Source organism: Colias eurytheme, chromosome 9, assembly GCF_061535395.1.
Source record: "Colias eurytheme isolate Ceu_HAF_F1 chromosome 9, ilColEury1 Martin Lab GWU primary, whole genome shotgun sequence".
NCBI lineage: Eukaryota > Metazoa > Arthropoda > Insecta > Lepidoptera > Pieridae > Colias > Colias eurytheme.
In genome coordinates this window covers 10,818,877-10,838,957 of record NC_142988.1, presented here as the reverse complement: position 1 = coordinate 10,838,957, position 20,081 = coordinate 10,818,877, and the positions used below count along the sequence as shown (strand labels likewise).

Here is a 20,081-nt window from a genome sequence, read left to right as displayed (position 1 = left end):
ACGTGTACGTCACTCTCTGACGGCGCCTTGGTTACAAGTTACAACTGAGTTGAACTGAGACAAAACGAGAATGTAGTACTGTTCTCGGTTCACGCCCGAGAAACCCTTTGAAGCGGGCAAAAAAACCGACAACGAACGGAGAACAGGCGAGAACGAGAACGAGAAGGCGAGAAACTGTTCACATTCACGCTTCTCGGGTGTTCTCGGGTGTTCTCGGCGTGAGTCTGGAAGGGCCTTCACAATCATATGTCAATTGTCATTCGCATTTCGCACGTCGCACATTATTGAATTGAATTATGTACTTGTTTACTGAAAACCTTATGTGAAAACTACATATGATTGGTTTTTTAATTTTAAATTTTAATATAAATAACACTGAAGAAGAGACTTATACTGAGAGATAATTTGAATACAAGACTTCAAAATGAGTTTAGAAAAAAATGATATTTTATTTCTTTGCAATTTTGATGCAGAAATTAGTGATTCAGGTTAGTACCTTATTCTTCCAATATTTCAAGTTAAATAACCGAAAAGTTTAGTAATGTTTAATAATCAATTATTTTTCACAGAGCCTGTATTATTAAAAAATCTTTGGAGTGGTCAGTGGTATGTAGAAAATGTGAATTTATGCAAAGAATTATTATCTAACCTGGAGAATGATGATATGAAGAACTTATTAAAACGGTATAAGGATGATGAAAATAACTTACATGCTATCTTTCAAATGGGTGTTGGTGCATTACTTACTTTTTGTGAAAAAAATTGGAATCCCCATCCAAAAGAATATAATTTGGAAGAGTTTTTCAAAACAGAATGGCCGAAAAACATAAATGTATCTACACTATTGCAGACTGATTCTGAGCCAATATACAATAATATTGTTTATCCAGAGCTCTTATATTTCACAATACAGATATTTTCTGCATTGTGCCACATTAATTCTAATATGGTAAGGACTTTTCTTGATAATCTATTTTACATTAACCTCTCAACCACCGAGCGGCAAGATCCGACCGCGACACAATAGATTTTCTATTTTGTTTGTGAATCCGGGGCCTGATGGATTAACATGATCTTACAAAACATGATTATACCTATTAAAATATTTTTTTTCCCTATTGTGATCTGCAATCAGTCGCAAGACTTTTATCAGATGAGGTGACTTAAAATTATGTAGGCGAAGAGACCAGCGTCTCGTCTGCCTTCTAGAATACTGTTAAAAAATTAAAATAATGTTAAAAAATTGTGTCGCATATCTAAAATATTTCTTCATTTAATTACAGCTATACAACTGGTGGTTACTTAGAAGTAAAATTGTTCACCAAAGAGTATTGGAAGACAACAGTGCAAGTTTATTCATTGACATAGATTTAATAGCCGCTAAGTTATCTAACTTCTCGTTAAAGTTAACAGATCGTAACCTTCTTACATTGCTCAACTTAGAATTGGCGCAAGCATATCTAGCGTATGATAGGATACAACAGGTGGAAAGCCATCTTCAAAGGGCAATGAAAATTTCTGGCTTGAAATTGGAATTGACGGGTGAGTGGACTTTCATTTAATGATAAAGGAATTTGAAATTTTCAAATTAATATATTTTCTTGAAGTAAAAAATAACATATCAAGTGTTTTTTCTTGAAATCTAAGTTAACAGACAGTACAGAACAGTTGAGACATGAATAAAACAAAGTTATGTTAATTTGTTGCTCTATGTTAGTATTAATTAATTAATTTACTTACTTATTAATTTTTTTCTGTTTCTTATATTGACTATACTATAGAGACATTTAAGAAAACCTAATGTATTTGTTACAGGTGTATTGGGAAAAAGAACTAAGTTCCAACAGAAGGCATTACCGCAATTGGCTCTTACCAGTGAACTGGACACCAACATTGAGCGAACACCAGCAGAGGAAACTCACGGGAATTCAGAGCTACCTCCTGATGTGGAACTACAAGATGACGTGCGGTTAAATAAGATCGCTTTTAACGAAAAGATCAATGAGGCAGACCTGCCTAGTCTGGAGCAGACGTTGTGTTTGTTGCATGCGTAAGTAAAATTAAATAAAATAAAATAAATAAATAAAGCTTTATTTGTTCCATTACAATATACAATTTTAGTTACAATTACAGTTTGAGTACATTGTAGAACAATTTAGATACTAATCTAGTTTATCTAGATCATGCGTAAGTACTAGTAACTTATTAAAAGTTTACTTCGATTCGATTTGTTTCCATTTATGTAAAAATATCTCAGTATTTGCTATAATATCATTAAAGTATATAACATATAAGTTTCCAGGGAAACTGATTTTAGAACTTCTTTGTTGCTATGTAATCTACTCAATTATTATTCAAACAAAAAAATATTTCAATCATATAAATTATAATTGCTATAATTCAATAATAAATACCAAAATCGTTGCAAAAATGTCTTCTCGTTGTCCTTATAGGCAATACCTCCTAAAATCGCAGCCCAAAGACGATCTCCTATATGAAGAGCTACGTCCATACATTGATGCGGTGAACAACCAGAAGAATGGCCCGTGGTCCACACGAGTAGCGGCTCTATTGTTCCGTTGTAAGCTTGAAGCTAAACATAAGAGAAGCGTGGAGCGAGCCATGCTGCAGTGTGAGACTATTGTTAACGATAAGACTGGAGTGTCTTCGACTAATCGGTGAGGGTCATTTTTTTTGGATTTTTTGTCTTCTAGTGATAGGTGACACTTAATACTATGTTCTACTGTGCTATTTATTTCAAATGGTAAAAAATTAATGCATAAAAAATACAAATTTTCCTTTTTTACATTTTATTTTTCGATAGATAATGCAATTATTCAAGTTTACAATAAGAACTAAAATAATTTGGCAAATAATTCATTAATGAAGTCCGTACAATAAACATTTTGCTAAAAAATAAAACAGACACGAAGTTAGAATCATTTTATTAAGAGCATTGCTATATTTTGATTTGGAGAACTACAGTTTCCAGGAACAGAGCAACGGAGAAAAAATAAAAAATATTTTTTATTGATACATATATTTTTGTCTAAAAACTCAGCTTATCATATCTATGGGCATCTGGCATCTCGCAGGCATGGACGTGGCAGCAACAGTTGGCCGATGTATCGCATACACTATAACCATACCTTAAAAATAGCCCAAAAACATTATAACATCTTTCAGAAAAAAATATTCTGAAAAAAATAACTAATGGTTTATGTTTTATTACCAGCCTTTCTTACCTATGGGCGTCCGGTCTCTCGCCAGCGTGGACCTGGCGGCAACAGTTGGCCGATTTGTATCTCAGCCTCGGTCTAGTGAAAGCGGCGCTGGAAGAATATCTCAAATTGGAACTGTGGGAGGATGTCATTGTTTGCTATACTATGTTGCAGTTGAGACATAAGGTATGTTTTTGAAGTGAAAACTTCTTTAGCGGCGTTGAGTACTTTTTGTACTCTTGTAATGGGTATAAAATCTTAAACTCGCGTCAGGACACGTGACCTGATCGAAAAAGCGTAAGACGGATATCATTCCAAAATATCAAACATGCTCAACGTTAATAATCAAGTTTTCACTTCTGCCGGCACTCCCGGAGTGCAACCCGTCTTTTTTGTACATATTTTTTCGTTGCATAAAATTTTAAGTTCATTTTTTGGTGATCACATGATGTCGTATGATTTGATGATGAATTGATTTCGTAATTGACAATTTTGGTATGTAACTACTCTAAAACAACAGCTTTATGTGTTAATTTTCGATTAACATAGGGGTTAGTGATCTGGATTATTACTTTAGAGGTAATAGGTGGTAGTTCATTGTAATTGTAATTTTATATACTTACTATATAATTAAATTCTGTTTTTCCAGGCTGCAGAAGTAATCCAGCAGCAAATAGATATCAATCCAACTGTCAAGCTATACTGCCTTCTTGGAGATGCTACTGGTAAGATCATTCTTAACTACATAAAAAGTACAATATGAAATTGTTACATAAACCACATAAAATAAAAATAATGTTTTGAAAATTATTTTACTAGATACATTTTTTTTCTTTTTTGTATGTGTCTCTCTTACCATAAAATGACATCTTGCAAACACAACATTACAAAATATTTACAGAATTTTTTTCCACAATATTCTTTTTTTTTTCAGATGACGTAAACTGCTATCAAACAGCGTGGGAGTTCTCCCAACAAAAGAGCAGTAGAGCTCAAAGGCACTGGGGTAATTATCTGTTTGATCGCAAACAGTATGCAGAGTGCTTGCCTCATTTCGAGAAGTCGGTTGAAATCAATCCTTTACAAGAAAATGTCTGGATGAGGATGGGGTATGTGGCTATTATTTTTAACTAGCTTACCGCCCGCGGCTTCGCCCGCTTTGTCTAAAACCTAATAAATTATATACTAAAACCTTCCTCTTGAATCACTCTATCTATTAAAAAAAACCGCATCAAAATTCGTTGCGTAGTTTTAAAGATTTAAGCGTACAAAGGGACATAGGGACAGAGAAAGCGACTTTGTTTTATACTATGTAGTGATATTCAGTTTTATAGTAATCTAATGCTTTATGCTCTGCACAAGGCTGGATTCGAACCCGCGTCTATCTGTCTCTCTGTCACCTTTAAAAATGTCTTTGTTATTATTTTCGTTACTTGTGGTAAATTTTTATATAGTACATACTCATATTTTTTTTAATTAGAACGATCTTAAATCTATTTTAGTTAAGTTGATACAATAATTTTTTTTTAGATCTCTATCCAGTTTTATATATGTAATAAATGTGAATGGTAATACAATTTGTAATGCCAATAATTATTAAAGTAATATACTATTGATTTCTAATTCTGGTTTTCCATATCATTCTAATAATACCAAAGTACTTGTAAAAGATCTCCATAGACTGACATTCATTAAATAAATAAATATTTCTGGACAATTTTCACACACGGCATGATCTGATCCCATACTAAGCTTTCGCTTGTGGAAACCAGGTGGCTGATAAACATACATATGCAATTTTAAATAAATACTTAAATATAGATAATTTACACCCAGACACAGAGGAAACATCTATGTTCATCACACAAATATTTGCCCTGGGTGGGAATCGAACGCACGACCTGTGGTTTGGAAGGGTCACTACCAAGCAAGCCAACCGGTCAGTCATTAAAAAAAAATAAAATAAAAAAATGTATGCGTGTACTAGTGTACACACGTAAGAAGTGACCTTATTTTTCAATAAATAATTTACTATATGCAACTTTACAGAAATACGTCAATCACGCGTGGTAGGGATAAAAACAAGATGGCGCGTAACGGAAAAATGTTACACAAAATTTTTTTCCAACCTCGATAAAGAAGTTTAACTTCAAAAAATAAAAAAAAAAATATTCTTGTTTCTAGTTTCGCCGCACTATCAACAGAGAACTGGGAGAAATCAGCCACAGCGTACAGACGATACACATACCTGCAGCCGAACTCGTTCGAAGCGTGGAACAACTTGGCCAAAGTGTATGTGAGCCAGGGTGATAAGCATAGGGCTTATAGGGCCTTGATGGAAGCTGTCAAACTTAACTATGATAATTGGAAGGTTTGTAATTTTATAAAGAACTAGCGGTCCGCCCCGGCTTCGCCCGTGGTACATATTTCCCAATAAAAAGTAGCCTATGTCTTTTCTCGGGTATCAAAATATCTCTATACCAAATTTCATGCAAATTGGTTCAGTAGTTTAGGCGTGATTGAGTAACGGACAGACAGACAGAGTTACTTTCGCATTTATAATATTAGTATGGATTGTTGGGTATTATCATGTACTAGCTGTGCCCCGCGGTTTTACTCGCATCGCTTCGATCCTATCTAGGGCATGCAGAACCGGATCCGGTTCCAAGTTTCTGAAACCCGGTTCCAAATCGAGCTCAGAACCGGGTAGAACCGGGTTACCCGGTTCTTTTATAATACTTCGGAAAAAATACGAAATTAAACAAAAGTAACTGTAAAAGTACCTGATAGGCCTTTTATTTTACGCGGCTTGTGTCTTATTTTATTAAATTAATAAAGAAACAAAATTTCAATACTTCTCTTTATTTATCAGTCTTATAAAAGTACCTTGGCCCTTAGTTAAACGTCAGTATCGCCAAGGAATAGAAATTGCTAACGCTAATTATTGACATAAGCTTATGATATTTTGGTAATGGTTCGGTCACACTACCAACGACGATGACGACCACGACCAAAATTCAAATCAAGCCAAAATTTATTCAAAATAAAATATTTAAATCTCCCGTCATTACGGTACTCGGAAAAAAATTAATTCGAGGTCAATTAATAAAAAAAATAGTTTTTTTTTTGCGATTTTCGCCGAGACGGTAAGTTTATCATACAATCACCTGGAACCAAAATTGTACATCATAAAATTATCTATAAAAAAGGTTAAATACATTTTTTCCTAGGAGCTACCGTTTCTACGAAAAACCAATTTTTTTATCCATTGATCTCGAAAAAATTTTTTTAATTGTGTTTTGCACAATTTATTTAATTTCGACTGGATGAAAATTTTGTTCGTGGTCGTCGTCGTCGTTGGTAGTGTGACCGAATCCTTAGGCAAAACATCAGTGCATCATACGCTTATGTCAATTTGTATCGATACTCGATAGCGTATTCTATTTCTTAGCGTTTTGACGGTTGTCTCGGCGCTCTTGTTATCATAATATCACATAAAAACATGAAAAGTAGGTACCCAGCTGTAGGTTTTGAGTCCCAATATGCGAATGTCGAAATTTGCGAAAATTTTCAGCATTTACGGTTGTCATCTTTTGATGCGTTGTGAGTTCGACTTTTTCACATAAAAGGGACCGAAGACTTGAGTATTCGATATAAATTTCAGCTTGATACCAAAAACAAAAACATGACTCGATCATTATATGAATCAGTAAAATTAACAGCTTTTCAAATTCACGAGAAATCTAATAAAAATATTTCTGTAGCCTATTTTTTGTCATTTTCGAAGCCTAATTTTTTTTGGCAATACAACCGTAGGAAACTTATAGCATCTAAGGTTAGACAACCAATCGGAGCCACGCTTGAGGCGTGGCACGAAAATTCGCGATGCACGTGAGTCTAACGTTGCCAGATACAATAAATTTGTTAAAATAATGCATCAAAATGTAAATAATACTTTAATATTTTAATATTTTCGTCGGAACCGGGAGAACCGGGTTTCATACTATTCAGACCCGGTTCTCAAGATCATCAAAAAACCCGGGTTTACCCGGGTTTTTCGGAACCGGGTAAACCCGGGTGCATGCCCTAATCCTATCGGTCTGGCATAAAATTGATTTTTTTATTATTGAAAGGATAGTAATTTAATCTAGAATTACAGGGTTAAATTATGTTTTTCAATAGGTTGGAGACAATATGATGCCCCACTTAGAATCCTGTCTCATGTAAAAAAATCATCAACAAATCTCAATGTTATTTAAATATAAAACAAATAATGGTTCATCAAATATATTTTTTTTTTATTTATATAGTTAGTCTAAAACCTAACAAATTATATGCTAAAACCCTCCTCTAAAATCACTCTATCTATTAGAAAAAAAACGCATCAAATTCCGCTGCGTAGATTTAAGCATACATAGGGGACATAGAAAGCGACTTTCTTTTATACTATGTAGTGATATAGTAGTGGCCTGTAAGAAATCGCTTTTAAGCGATAAGGTCGTTTTGTACATGAAACATCTCGCATCTTTACAACTAACAACTAACTACAAATGGTGTGATACAATAAATCGTTAAATAAATAAATACATAGTGATATTTTTTTTCTCAGCTATGGGAGAATGTGGTACTAGTGAGCGCAGCGGTTGGGCAATATGATGACGTCATCCGCGGGGTCCACCGGATCCTGGATCTGCGGAACAAGTTTGATGATGTGGAAGTGTTAGTGCTGTTGGTGCGTGCGATTGTGACGGCTGATGATGGTGATGAACATAGTAATGCTAGGTGAGGATTATTTTTTATATTTTTCCAAGTTACTAATGAATATAGCCTGCGGTGTTCCCGAACAACTACGACATTGGGGCCTTCAAGAAAAGAGATTATTTGTCCATAAGAGACCGGCAAAGCACCTGCAACACTAAGTGTTGCAAGTGTTTATGGGCGGTGGTGACCACTTACCATCAGGTGGCCCACCTGCCCCTTTGCTTGCTCTGACATAAAAAAAAAACTAGTCACTACGATGACGTCATACGCGGGATCCCAGAACAAGTTTGATGATATAGAAGTGCTTGCGCTGTTGGTGCGTCCGATCGTAATGGCTGATGATGGTGATGTACATAGTAATGCTAGGTGAGGTTTTTTATTTATTTTCATAACTATAGGAGAATACTGGAAAGTGTAAAAGTGTGTGTGATGGTTCGTTTCGATGACGTCATCCGCGAGATCTTTCGAACCCTGGATCTACAGAGCAAGTTAACATGGTGATGAAGAAAGTGCTGCTAGGGAGTGAACACACAGTAAAAATTGTAACGATTTTTAAATTAAGTACAAAATGGAGGGTATTTTCAAAAATATGTCAATTTTAATATGTCTATTTGGAAATTTTATTCCTATGGAAATATGTATTGAATATAGTCTCATTAATAATTATTAAACCAATCGCCTATTTCTTATCGTTAATTATTAATGAGCTACGTATAAATAATATTTTTTTTAACTATACCAAAAATTATGCCATTTGCATCTTCTGAAAAAAATGATTTTTCTCGCGCGTCACTATCTCATTTTTATCGAGGTTAAATCTCGAAAGCATTATTAAGCTATTGCATAGCTTCTATCGCGGGCCTTGAGCGCGGGGACCCAATCGAGAAATTCCGTAACGAAAAAACCTCACGCTCCCCACCCCGACGGGCGGAGGTGTGGCTTGAAGGCATAGCATGCTTTACCGCGGCAGTCCCCGAGTGACACACGTCTTTTTTAGGTTACAGTTTTTATAATTATAATTATAATTCATTCATTTGTTAGTAACAATTAATAACTTAAAAATTATGTTAGTAAAAAACAATTTATTATGACTGCTAGAAATGCACTCCACCGCTACAAAGCTATCAAGGAAGACAGTTTTTATATTATGTTATCCAAAATGTTTTATTTCAGATTGCTGAATCGTGTTCTTAAACTTTTCGGTAGAATAACATCAGTGCATCCGAACAATGAAAAGATATGGCGGTTGTACGTTGACATCAGTCCTACATATTTGCTAAAGGCTCAGCGACTGCTTAGAGCTTATAGATGCGCTACACAGGTAAATAAATGTTCGCCTGATTTTCGCACATTACATTTTCTCTATGTATTTTTTTCCTTTAAAAAAAGAAATGGGATTTGGTAATTTTATCTACTGTGAAAATTCGGATAAGTTAAAGCATGATACAAGAACAGATATAGTCTCTCGAAGAAATAATTTAATAATTTGTATTATACTATAGAATTTGATTCATATCATTATCTAACTATTACTAATACATACTTCAACGGCGCAACGAACCAAAGCGGACCTTGGTCTCCGACACCAAAAGTTTCCAGGTTTTGAGGTCTTCTATTTGAAGAGTGTCCAAGTCTTTATTATATTTTTTTTATAATATAACTAAATTTATTTTTTTATAACAGAATGGAAACTGGACGAACGACCCAGAACAATGCAAGAAAGTGATAGCCCTAACTCGAGACTTACTTGAATACAGTGTGAAAGGGCGAAAAGAAGCTTTGGATAAAGAAATACTTCAAGCTGATCAGCAACTGTCGTCCGCACGGTTATCAGCACAAGCGGTTATAAGGGTCATTGAAAGGCAAATATGGCCGGATTCCGATCTTGAAGATTTAAGGGACGAATTTAATAATGCTACTGAATATATGAAATCTGTAATGTAAATGGTGTTTTATTTGTGTTGTCCCTTGTAATAAGTAAATTAATTACACCCTTGGTAGTATACATAGAACAGTTAAAACAAATAGAAGTCATAGAAATCTAAATAACAAGACACTAGAACTGCTATAATGTCATAATTAGTATGACATTATAGCAGTTCTAGTGAGACACAAACGTCAAAACAATCCGTTTCACTCTATCATCATCATAATTAAACGTAAACTGATAATGTTCGTATTATTTTTTACTTGACTTTAATAAATGTTCATAATATTTTACTATTTAGGTAAAAGAATTAAGTACTTAAAATATAACAAACAGTAATAAAACTAGTTAAAATAGTAAAAGTCAGTCTCCAGTCGTCACTCGCCAGCAAGTAAAACGGAACGTAGCAACTCTACAGATAACGTTCAAAAACCATAATTTCATTTTTTAAGAAGTTTGTACGAGTTTAGAAAAATAACAAAAATCTTTTTTTCCTACGTCTCTGATAAAAAAATGATAAGCGTAATGAGTTCACAATAAAATAAGCTAAATTTTAAGATTTGTTTCATTTCTATACATGTTCAGGTGAAAAATGGGCATTGTTCTTTGCACAGGTCCCACATGGGTCCCACTGACCGTACATTTTCAACAACTGAAATAATGCTACGCCATCTCGCGGCAAATATTAAAAACAAAAAATCTTGGAAACTAAATATAGTAAATAATTGACACACCTTTTTTTTAATGTGATATGTGTAATATTGTGTTGAGTGTTTCGCCAAACTTACTTGAAAGTCACTATTACTTCATTGTCATTCATTTAAAAAAAACTGAATTTATTTATTTTCAAATATTCTGTTATTCATGTTATTAATTACAACGCCATCTATTATAACTAGGCTGTAGTTATTTTATTTTGATACTTCTAGTTACCACTAGATGTCGCTGATATAAAATAAATAATAAAGGACATAAATGTAGATGGCGCTACTAGTTTTAATTATATAAATAAGAAAAAAACTGAATTTATTTATTTTCAAATATTCTGTTATTCATGTTATTAATTACAACGCCATCTATTATAACTAGGCTGTAGTTATTTTATTTTGATACTTCTAGTTACCACTAGATGTCGCTGATATAAAATAAATAATAAAGGACATAAATGTAGATGGCGCTACTAGTTTTAATTATATAAATATATTCTTTTTCGCTAAAGCAATATTATAATAAACATAAAAAAATAACAGTACATTTTTTTATTTAATGTCACTGATTTTTGCAATCCATATTGTAATGTTTACATTTTATTCCGTAAATTCGGTAATTGTGAAATTGAAAACAGCGCCATCTATTAGAATCTAGCAGTAATTACTGTGTAATTAGTTTTTCTAGTCATCGCTAGATGGCACAGTAAAATATATTTAATCTAATATTGATATAGATGGCGCTAGTAGTTTGTAAATTAATGTAATAATATAAGTTTTCAGCTACGGTAATATTTAAATATCTATTAAACCATTTAACTATTAGCATTATATTCCATGAATCGAATTGAAATATTGAAATCGAATACAGCGCCATCTATTGGAAAGAGGCTGTAGTTATTATTTACTTAGATTCTTCTATTTACCACTAGATGTCTCTGATACAAAGTAATATTTATATAAAAAAAAATTTTTAACCGACTTCAAAAAAAGGAGGAGGTTGTCAATTCGGCCGGTATATAATTTTTTTATTTGATTCGATTATGCCGAGGTTTCTGAACCGATTTACGTGATTCTTTTTTTGTTTGATGCGGAGGATCTTTTTTTGTTCGAGTTGGTCCCTTAAAAATTTCAGTCTGGTAGGCTCAGTAGTTCTTATTTTATGAGCATTTTTGTCTGATCTCGATGACTTAATTGAAAATCTAGCAAGTTACTTGATTCACTTCCCGGCTGAAATTTTGTATACATATTATGTAAATTGGATAGCGATGAAAAATTATCATGACATAGAGCTGATTCGATGATGGAATCGGAAAACAATAATTTTTAATTATGTGATTATTTATTTATTTATTACTTATACTTTATTGCATTGAAAATACATAAATACATATAACAAAGACAATACTACAGAAACAGCACAGGGCGGCCTTATCGCTAGGTAGCGATATCTAGATCTACCAGGCAACCCAACAATCAGAGGAAAAACAATATGATGTGGGTGAGCAAAAATAAGGCAATACTAACACATTGAAAAATGTACAAAATAAACATATACTTACTAATAAAGTACTTACTAATAGTAATATAAAATACATAAAAATAATTAAATAAATAAATACATAAATACGATAATAATTATAATAAATAGTTATACATACACTTACATTACATGTGAATATGTATATTTCAAAAAAGTTGCATTGTTTACAATAAAGTGATGTTCCGTCTCAGCCTTGTTATCGATAATTCAACGTTATAAAAGTTATACTATTACGTTAACCAAAAGTGAGCATGTTAAGTCAAGACAATAATTTAAATTATTATAACCAGTGACTGATCATCCCGCGTAGGTAGCTAAAATTGCCTAGAATATGCCTCACGCAATGCAACTAAAATATCGATAAAACAAAACCGGTTATAGGACAAACCCGTTACGTCAAAACGAATGTTCATTTATGAGTTATGACAGCTGACAGTTGACAGATTAAATTAAATTTTCAGTAGCGAAGAAAATAAATTTTTGATTTAAAGTTTCCTTTGAAATGTGAAAAAAGAGCTACTTTAAAATGGCAACAGCAAACGACGACGAGATTTTGGAAGGATTTCTCTGTCCAATTTGCAAAGCTGATTTAAAATCAGCAACACAACTAACTAGCCACTTTGAAAGTCAACATGAAGAGGAACAGGATCTCTTACGGTCTCTGAAGGATATATTTGGTAAAGCGAAGAAGATAATCTTGAACGCTGACGAGAACGACTTGAAGGAGACGTTTGACCGCGCGTTAAAGCTGAATACCCAAGATTTTGTCTTCCTTGACGACGAACAAACAGTAGGTGTGTCCCGAAGCTCTAGTGATTATTTCCGAGCCGTCCGTTCAGCAAGACTGGAGCGATATGCTACAGAAACTAACAAACTGTTGATAAGACTCGACAAATTAATCTGTAATATGCCAAATGAAGCTAGCCAAAGGAAACAACATGAACAGGAAGTGAGTAATTTAAGTGTTTGCTATTGTATAGAGATTAAACAAAAAATCGAGGAAATGCAAAATCTTACAATGCATGTTGTTTTTCTTCCATAGTATAGCTTCCATTGCATATGTTGTAACTGTTTTTATAGTTTGTGTATGTACAAATTTGTTAGAATCAATAAGCATCTCATATTGCCTCATTAGTTTATTCCTACTTATCATACAATCTCATCATCAATATAAAAACATGTCATAAAAATGATATCAATGTGTATCTTCTACTGTGTTAACAATCTTATATACATCTACTCTTTAGAGCGTATACGCACTATGCGGGTAGCCGTCCGGCTGACCGCAAGCACAATTATGTACGTAATATTCATTTCTATGTGCACTGCGATGCGGCTACCGCAGACCGCACAGTGCGCATAGAAATGAATATTACGTACATAATTGTGCTTGCGGTCAGCAGGACGGCTACCCGCATAGTGCGTATACGCTCTTATACTAATGTTAATCCCTCATACATGTGTTTAAATAATTAAAAAGGTTGTGCCCTGGCTGGATGGATCTTCAGTGAAGCTATGTCCAAATTGTGCCAAGTCATTCAGTCTCACGAGAAGGAAACACCACTGTCGCCTCTGTGGTTCCATACTATGCCATGATTGCTCTCTATTTCTGGATCTTAATATAGCTAGTAAGTGTAATAAATACAGTATTTTATTAGGAAATAACTTTGAATTGTCTTTAACTTATAATGAACTTAAGTTCCATAAATAGTATTTTTTTTGAGATATGGGCTGCAGCTACCTTTATAAATAAAAATAAAAACACCGGGTTATACAATTTTTCTTTTCATTACAGTTCATATTCTTTAGATTGTGTATAGGAAAACTTACCATCACTAATATCTCATAGTTTTAAATAGAACTAGAAATAGTCTTTAAATAGAAACATAAACAAAGCCTACTTAAAAGCATACTTAGTTTAAAATTATATGAAGCTTGTACATAGTCTATTATTAGAAATAACAAAGTAACATTGTGTTATTATAATAGGATTTATTTATTATTCATAGAGAATATATTTAGTTTCCTTATATAGTCCAACGGAATTCTTATAAATTTAACAAAAATGAAAAAAACAAGCTTGATTATACTTTTTATTATACATTAAATTTTTTGTAAAAACAACAATCATTACAGGCATGTAGGTATGTAAAACATGTAACTAAATATTATATAAAATCTTTCGAAAGTAAATAGTAGTAGGAATTCTATGATTGCTCTAAAACAGACATTATTTAAAGTCAGACTTGGTAGCATTATAAACATTAAATGAACCTATTCTATAAGTACACACTTAGATAATATACCTTAAACCCTTTCATTAATAATTCCAGGAGCAATAATAGACCCATCTGCGCCTCAACCATCAAATCCAAGTCAAGAAGTAACAGAGAAGAATGGCCTCCGTCTCTGCGAACATTGCTACAATTTGATAGAACTACGGAAGCAAGTGCAGGAGAGTCGAAACGCTAAAACCGTGTTAATGACGGCATATGAGCAAATGAGGAGCCTGATGGACCAGGCTGGGCCAGCTGTGGCCATGTATGAAAAGGTGTTTGAAACATATTATAAGAATTGTTATGCTTTTGTTAGTGCTTCTATGTAAATCCAACATGAAACATTTTGAAAAGAAAAACCCCATTCCACACATTTGCATTTCAAAAATTGTTATAATTTTTTTTTGTATGTATAAATGCAATCTGTTCTAGGAGAACATTCAGCACTTGGTTATGAATGAATTGAGATTATTTACAGATATAAGTACATACCTGTCTACTTATTGATGTTGTGTAATATGAGTGATTAAAAAATTAAATTAAGGGCTGATTTTTCAATCCTTGGTTTAACTTATTCATCGAATAACATATTAAACTACCATTTCAAAAATATATTATATTTGTCCGTATTTGATAGTATACAGGTGACATTTTAAGATGTTCGTGTAATACTTTATTGGACGGATAAATTTTAACCAACGATTTATAAATCGGCCCTTTTTTATAAATCGTAAAAGTAATAACACCATAATTTAAATACAAAACAACAAACAAATGGATTCAGATTTTTTCATAAAATATTGATTTTGAGGGATATATATATATATAATAATTTTTTTTTACTATAATTTTAGATGTGTCAAAGCCTTTTCGACGGTGAGACAACATATAACCTACAAGATGTGAACGCAATGCGCGGTAAAATCGGTAAATTAGCGGAAGGGATAGATCTGCTCAGCAAACAGATTGTGGGCTTTCCCGTGCAGCCTGGCACTAGGCAGGCAAGACTGCAAAACTCGGTTAGACAAGCAGCGGCACATTATATTAAGGTAAAGATTTTTTTTGACGTGACAACGTCTTATAATTCGATAGAGCCGGCTGCACGCACGAAAAAACATGACTCATGCGGCGTTACCTCGCTCTGAGGCGTTCCATGTAAGTTTTGAAGTGCAAGCGAGAGCGCGGAACGAGCGACAAAGAAGCACAATCGGACGTTGTCACGTTCAACTATCGTCAGTAAACCGACTTTACAGACAACCAATTTTTTAAGTTTTCTAGGTAACTAATAACTATGTGCTTAGTATCAGTAGAATCAAAAAATCGCTTGGATCAATTTGCGTCGAAATTTGCAAAAATGTAAAAAGTTTTGTTGTTTAACTGCAAAGAAATGCAATCAATGATTTCAGTTCATCTAAATCATCAGGAACTTCTCTTTTCTGCTATTATAAATTCAATATTATATTATTATCAAATGGTACGGGTTCGAATCCCGCTTTGTGATCGAAATTTTTCTATTCTTTAAAAAATTTATATTTATAAAGCATTCGAATGCTATAAAACTAAAAACATCAAATTCAACAAAGGAAGCCGCCATAGACAACAACTAATTAAGTAATAAATAAATAAACTTTAAAAATAAATTTTGTCTTATCTAATTCAATGATTGTCTTTCAGGAAGAACTACTATCATTACGTAAGTTACCCACCGAGGAACAAATAGAGGAGGTCCGTAAAGAGAGATACGCGAGGGCCCAAAAGCAAGTGGAAATGGAAAGGAGAAGGGTGGAAAGGGAAAGGGAAGGGAAGGAAATGGAGCGAGCAAGTACCAGCAATAACATAGAGCATGATGATGACAACCCTATATTGGAACAAATGAATATAATAAGGGAGTATATTAGAGAAGCGCGGAAGGAACTGAAGTTTGAAGAGGTGGGTAGTTATTAAATTATAAAAAATGTTGTGTTTTTAAGAAGTTCTTTTTATACTGTGAATTAAGTATGAAAGCAGTGGTTGATTTTAGAATGTAAATTTAGATTTACATAAATTAGAAATGTGGAATAAGTAGGATGGGTGTTAATTTTATGCATTTTAATTTTTCATCCATATGAATCATATCCTTTTTATTAAGCTATTGCATAGCTTCTATCGCGGGCCTTGAGCGCGGGGACCGAATTCTGAAATTCCGTAACGAAAAAATCTCACGCTCCCCACTCCGGCGGACACGGTGTGGCTTGAAGGCATAGCATGCAATAGCTTTACCGCGGCAGTCCCCGAGTGCCACACGTCTTTTTCGTTTATTTCTTAAAGGCTTCGATAGTCTATTATAAGCAAAATTTTTTTCAGGTGGCCATATTGGAAACAAATCTCAAAGAACTAAAGAAGGAATATCAACTACAAATGCTCTCAAACAAGTCCTAGTCAACATTTGTTATTTAAATCTTTAATCATCTATGTATAAGTTCACTTTTTATTATTCCAAGAATACAAGACTTAGTATAATTGTAATATTTATATATTTAAGTAAATGTAAAATATTCTAATATAATAAATAAATTATAACATTATTTTCGTCTTTTTTTTATCATATATTCACCATCTTCGTACTTAATTCATAAAAAATATCAAAATTTCGACATCACTTTGAATATTTTTCTTTAAATTTTTCCAATTTGTCGAGTTGCTTCAATAGTTGTGGTCGAGTACATAACGCTTTCTTTATCGCTTCATCCAATAATTGCCGTTGATAGAAAGGCGGTATTGGAGTATCTTCTAAATGGAATGTATGTACTCGGCCTGACGTATCTCCAACAAAAACATTATCGCCTGATGGCGAAAATTTAATATACATTAGAGACACCTGGGGTGGAAATGTGTATTCAGCACACGGCATATGAGTTTTACGGCGCAAATCCCATATGGATAGAACATTACCGCTTGCGGATATTAAAATGGTCGAGTTTATCGGACAGAAAGCGATATCGAATACGGCACTCGGACAATTCAAAGTCATTATAACATCGTCCATCCCTTCTATCCATAACCTAATTGCGTTATCCGCGCCGCACGAAACCAGCAATGAATTCATGAATGGCGAATATTCCATGCTGTAAACTGGACCGGAGTGAGCTCTGTAGACGTCCATGTGCTGGTTCAAATAATGCGTCGAACATTTGTGGATGCAACCTTCGTCAGTTCCTACGAGATAAACGTGATCGACTGTAGGATGCCACTTCATACAAAGTGCGGCTGGGTATCTTGTTATCGGAATGTCTGTTTTCAAACATTGCTTCGGTGTTTCTAGCCCCTTCATTTGACCTTCAACTGTCGATATTCGCATCATAGGTGTGCATATGAAATCATGCGTCTTTGTGCTTGTGAATTTATTTATCCTCCCATCTTGACAAGTCGTCATTAAATATTGATTGTCTCTATCTATGTTTCGCCAACTCAACGCCCAAATTGGCTCGAAACAAGGATTAGTATCCCGCTTGCTTTTTGCTATCGTTTTAATAGGATATGATGTTATATCTAATATTAGGACATCGCCATTAGCAAAGCCACATGCCAACCAATTGGCATTTTTATCAGAAAAAGCTACTGAAGTAAGAGGATCTGGAAAATGGTATATTCTTTCAGGTTTGCAAGGATTTTTAGTGCACCAAATGCACACCAAGCCGGAGAATCGTTCTGCATATGCGTACTTTCCATGACCAACTGCTAAAATATTTTTATTCTTAGGATTAAAGGAAATGCTTGTAATTGGTCTGTTAGAAGTCTCTTCACATTCTAATGTCCAAAGCGGCTTCATGGTATAAACATAAACTAAGTCTAGTGCTAGAGGGTCTATTGTGACCAGGCCTCTAAACTTCTTCTGCTGATCAGAATATTCTAACGTAGAAAGAACGCGTTCTGTCAACAGTACGGCATCTAGAAATTCTGGGCTTGTTGCTATATCATCAAATGTTTTCCCCTTTTTATCAGAAACATTTTCTACTTTCTTTGTTTTCTTGCGCAGTAGCGTTGGAGCAGCAGATTGATACATTACCATCTCATCCGGTTCTTCAGGTGCTTTAACGTTTGCGAGTTTTGAATAAGTGTCGTGCATATCCCACATAGAAGCAAAAACTATAGCATTTTTCTTCTGTGGTCTCGTAGCTAACGTGTGGCGAGTCTGGCTAACATATTCCTTTGTTTGAGTTTCCTCTACCACCATTTTCCTATTTCTACCTTTTCCTACTGTTATGTACTGGTAAAATTCATTTTCCTCGTCGACTTTTGCTCCTTCAGGGGTTGATTTCTCATATGAAAAACACGGCAGTTCAAACATAAACATAGTTTCTGTTTCTTTGAGAACAATAAATATTTCTGGTGGGTAAGACATGATTGGATATTCTTTTGGTAAATAAAAAGCAGATGGTGCTCTATCTAAGTCGACGTCAGGAACGAAGCCTTCTTCAGTGTTTTGTGTGTGGTCGATATGAATGTCGTCAAGGGAGATAGTAGTGGCGTAAACTTTCATGCCCATATCGGCTGCTGACTTCGACTTAGCTTTGAGTGCAAGGTCGCTCCTAGCACGTGGTTTGCTCTCAAAAGCCGCATGTGAAAAGGTGTCGAACATTGTCACGTAATCAGGGTCAATTATATCATCTGGGGTCATATCTAAGCCGTCCTCGAATACATTGTGAGCTTGCCTTTTTTCCATAAACGAAAATGTGGCTCTACTTACTTTCGATAATGATTCTGCGATACTTAATTTAGAAGGTTCAGTCGTTGCAGTGGAGCTTGGTTCCGTTGACTCCTGGGTAGAGGGTTCTTGAGCCGACCCTTCGTTCGACATTTTGATGAAGAATAATTTCCTAATTTAACGCTTAACTAAACGTATTAACGGTTTTAGGAGTAATTGCAATATACCTAATATGTTTATAAACACCTCAAATATGAAGTCTTCAATTTTTGACATGACTTTAAAATAAGTATTTATTTTCACCTACATCAACAAATGACCTAATAGGGTAAGGTTGCTCAAGTCGTACCACGGCGTTAGTCGTACCCCACCAATATCTCGTCTGATACCATTGAATTGGGCCATCTAGTGTTGTTAACGTGAACTATTTAGTCGCGCGAGCAAGCGTAAACAAGTGGTCAGGCGGTCGGCTTCGTGCAGCGAAAATAATTCAAAAAGTAAGTTTTTTATCACTTTTCATGTAAAATTAACGACTCATTCATAAGCTTTTTACGGCAGGAATGTTATCTTTATATTTTGTCTTTGTTTACAACGATTTTTAATGCTTATCTGTCAATCGTTTGGGCATACTCAAACAGGAGAAAATTTTTAGGTTGTGTTAGTAATTTTATTTTTCAACCTCAAAGATAAGTATGCTTAAGTCGTACCTGTTAAAAATTCTTTACTCGTACTTCTATTTAGGTCTAAGATTTTGTTATTCACTAAAATAATTACCAAATAATATGCTTAAGTTAATCTCAGACTGAATTATTTGTAATTTTAACTTACTTAAAATTGATCTCTTATTATTAAGAATTTTTCTATATAGTTTATTATATCTTCACTAAAGTGTATTTTCTAAGTACGACTTAGGCTGTATGTGGTACGAATAAGGCAACTAGGCGCCTTAATCGTACCGAAGG

At 34.0% G+C, this 20,081-nt stretch overlaps 3 protein-coding genes across 3 annotated transcripts; 2 read left to right on the top strand and 1 right to left on the bottom strand.

Annotated features, from left to right (window-relative positions):
• Positions 1 to 305: 305 nt before the first annotated feature.
• Positions 306 to 9,927, top strand: LOC149906110 (tetratricopeptide repeat protein 27). Its single transcript, XM_090105620.1, has 12 exons — positions 306 to 488; positions 570 to 949; positions 1,284 to 1,542; positions 1,816 to 2,050; positions 2,454 to 2,678; positions 3,236 to 3,407; positions 3,871 to 3,946; positions 4,156 to 4,330; positions 5,406 to 5,592; positions 7,831 to 8,003; positions 9,156 to 9,303; positions 9,666 to 9,927. Exons 1-12 carry the CDS (start codon positions 425 to 427, stop codon positions 9,924 to 9,926), a joined length of 2,355 nt encoding a protein of 784 aa, XP_089961746.1. The 5' UTR covers positions 306 to 424; the 3' UTR covers position 9,927.
• A 2,679-nt stretch (positions 9,928 to 12,606) lies between these two features.
• Positions 12,607 to 16,982, top strand: Rbsn-5 (Rabenosyn-5). The gene is made up of 6 exons (XM_090105864.1): positions 12,607 to 13,108; positions 13,640 to 13,787; positions 14,493 to 14,710; positions 15,290 to 15,484; positions 16,110 to 16,364; positions 16,779 to 16,982. The coding sequence occupies exons 1-6, from the start codon at positions 12,686 to 12,688 to the stop codon at positions 16,851 to 16,853; spliced, it is 1,314 nt and encodes a 437-aa protein (XP_089961990.1). The 5' UTR covers positions 12,607 to 12,685; the 3' UTR covers positions 16,854 to 16,982.
• Positions 16,983 to 17,014: 32 nt separating this feature from the next.
• On the bottom strand, positions 17,015 to 19,272 carry LOC149906108 (dynein axonemal intermediate chain 4). The gene has a single exon (XM_090105863.1). The coding sequence runs from the start codon at positions 19,270 to 19,272 to the stop codon at positions 17,071 to 17,073; it is 2,202 nt and encodes a 733-aa protein (XP_089961989.1). The 3' UTR covers positions 17,015 to 17,070.
• Positions 19,273 to 20,081: the final 809 nt, after the last annotated feature.